The sequence below is a fragment of the Mirounga leonina genome, unplaced genomic scaffold (assembly GCF_011800145.1).
Source record: "Mirounga leonina isolate KUSES-001 unplaced genomic scaffold, KU_Mleo_1.0 Mir_176, whole genome shotgun sequence".
NCBI classification, from domain to species: domain Eukaryota; kingdom Metazoa; phylum Chordata; class Mammalia; order Carnivora; family Phocidae; genus Mirounga; species Mirounga leonina.
In genome coordinates, this window is record NW_023270454.1 from 28,776,750 (window position 1) to 28,779,474 (window position 2,725).

General features: G+C 33.2%; 1 protein-coding gene across 3 annotated transcripts in view; it reads right to left on the bottom strand.

The window, feature by feature from the left end:
* Positions 1-1,858: 1,858 nt before the first annotated feature.
* GRIA2 (glutamate ionotropic receptor AMPA type subunit 2) overlaps positions 1,859-2,725 on the bottom strand; it is a 139,610-nt gene continuing 138,743 nt past the window's right edge. For 2 of the 3 annotated variants that reach the window (XM_035023200.1, XM_035023199.1), the window contains 2 exons: positions 2,705-2,725; positions 1,859-2,200 (listed from right to left, as the gene is read on the bottom strand). The exon at positions 2,705-2,725 is cut by the window's right edge and continues 114 nt beyond it. In XM_035023200.1, coding sequence (XP_034879091.1) covers positions 2,036-2,200; positions 2,705-2,725 — 186 coding nt within the window. In that variant the 3' untranslated portion in view covers positions 1,859-2,035. Of the gene's footprint in view, positions 2,201-2,593 lie in introns of those variants that run through there. The other variant, XM_035023201.1, reaches the window with a different exon arrangement.

Below are 2,725 nucleotides of genomic sequence, written 5' to 3' on the forward strand. Positions count from 1 at the left end.
TGATTACTGCTTTGTAGCTGAGATGTGCATTATCCAATCAACATTATCCATAGTTGAAATACTCTTACATTATGTATTCTTGTCATGTTGTATCTATAAAAACATGAAAATATAACTTTACATTATTTCAATTATTTACATTAGTTCAAGCTTGACAGAGAAAAATTGATAAGCTACAATTTTTAGAAGAGTAGGCCCAGAGGTACAATAAATAGCATTGATTGTGTAGAGTCATCCTTTTCATTTTTAAAAACTCATTTTAAGTACAATATGGAAACGATTAGTCTGCAATTTGGTCATTCTAGCATTTATTATTAAAACTTAAAATGCACCTCCAACATTCCTGATGAGGAGAAATGCATTCAAATTGTATTGTATTATCTTGGAATTTGTGATCAGGGACAGTTAAATTTGGTGAAGGATATCATGATACCACATGCTACCATGTTCCATGGAAGGGGCTGTTGTTTAATCCTACATTCTCTTTCCCTTCTGTGAAACATAATCAATAAAATTGTTTTCATGGCACTTAGTAATATACCAAATGCTACACAAAGGCTTACTTGCAGAAATAACGAGAATAAAAAATATTAAAAATGACTTCTGGATGTTAACAATTGTTTAAAAACCCTAAATTAATTTTATTTTAGGGGGCTTTAAGAGAAATAAATGGCCTTTTACGAAGGGAAAGAGAGTTCCTTTAAATTTTTTAACTAGAGAAATACAGGCTCTTTAGTCAAAAGTTACAGAAATGTGATGTTTTATCCTCAACTGGGCATATTAAAAGAGCCATTCCACCTGAGGAATAAGTATAAATCCAATATATTAGAGTTGTTTTTATTGATGGCAATGGGAAGAAACTACACTGCAGGTGACTCAAAAGTGCTTAAATTATTCCTAATATAAAAGGCTTATGACAGCTCTTATCATTTGGAACACAAAAGTTAGATTTAGTTTATGGAATTTGATCCATGGGCAACTATTTAAAAAGCTGCTTTCCAGGCATTCCTAACTTCATTTGCAACTAATACTTCTCTTCTGCAAGCTCAAACATTTTAAAATAGAACCTCACATATTCTGATGTTTTTTGATATTAGCTTTTTAAATCTATTAGCATTTATCTACATAGACTAAATGCTTTATGTTAAATATTTCTTTACATATATTAGGACATACTAAAAACAGATTCAGATATTGTTTTGGGACAAGTTTCTACTCTAGAAACCACTTGGCCTTCTGAAAAGGGGCATTTTTCTCTGGGAACCTAGCAATTTGATAACGTCTTTAAACTCTTTTGATTTATGACCAAACTGTAGCTAAGCAAAATCAATTGGACCACTTGCAAATAAAACAATAGAAAAATGTTTATTTCAAATGTCAAGCATCGCCAAGTAATTTTATATTAACACCAAATGTTAAAGAATAGGATACATTAAAGTTTTAATAACAATATTAAATTACAAGATTGGAATCTCCTGTTTTCTTTCCTTAGCATTTACATATTTGGCTTTGAAAAATATGGAACTGATACCTAAAGCCTTTATAGTCACTTCCCACTCAGTCTAATCACTATTTTGTTTTATCCAACCAATATGGAAGCAAATTTATTTAAAAGCCAGTTTGTTTTTGAAAATACCTAAAAATATTTTTTTTTAATTTTAAATGGTTTTTTTTCTTTTTCTTATAAAACATGTCACATCTTGATGCAGTTGATGTCAAGTGTGCTTAAGTCATTATGAATCAAGAGACTAACAATAGTGGCTGCAGAAACGGGTTTGTTGTCTGTACAAAGACTTCAGTTAAATTATAGTACTTCCATGTTAGCTGTGCATGTCCACCAAGCTTCCTCTGGAACTGGAGTAGAAAAGGATGTTGTGTTTTTAATTAACCATTCCTTACAATTAGAGATGAATTCCACATATTTAAGAATTCTTGGCTGAAAGAAAAGTCTTCAAGATACTGGATGCCTCTCACCACTTTGACAATAAACACACAAGAAAACCATTGTGTAAGGCACTCAAAAGGTTCTTATCAATCACAAGAGATCAGTCACACTGACATTCATTCCCATGCCAGGACTCACGTAAGGGACAGCATGCACTGCTTTTGGAAATTCTGGAGTCATAACACATCCATTTTCTCCAGTACTTCCTGTAATTGACAGCCTTGCCTTGTTCCTCATGGCATCACTCAAGGTCATCTTAAATGAGAGAGGGGGGAAAGAAAGAAAAAAAAAAATTATATGTTATGGTTTTCAAATATCTCCAGAGTAAAGGTGGTGCTGTTTTTGAAAAGTTTACTTCTATCTGAAAGCTTGTAGCAAATGAAAGCAAACAGTGCAAAGCTGAACTACAAATAATAAAGCACAATTACAGCAGGAATCTGTCCACATTCAGCCACGCTACTGTGTCATTAAAGAGGAAAATAGACAGTTGAGCTGCAGGTTAGTCACTGATCAGGAACATGGAAGAACATCAACAATACATACAGGATGATCCATTGGCCACCTTCCTCATTTAAAAGAGCATAAGGACACAACAATAAAGCTAAAACGTGCACTTAGAAGTTTGTATTAGAGCCTCGTTCCTACCCCCTAAATTTTAACACTTTCGATGCCATATACGTTGTAACCTTCCTTATAAGTTGCAAAATTCTGTGAATTCTGCGAGGAAGATGGGTTAATATTCTGTGCATTCTTTGCCACCTTCATTCGTTTCGCCTCGGC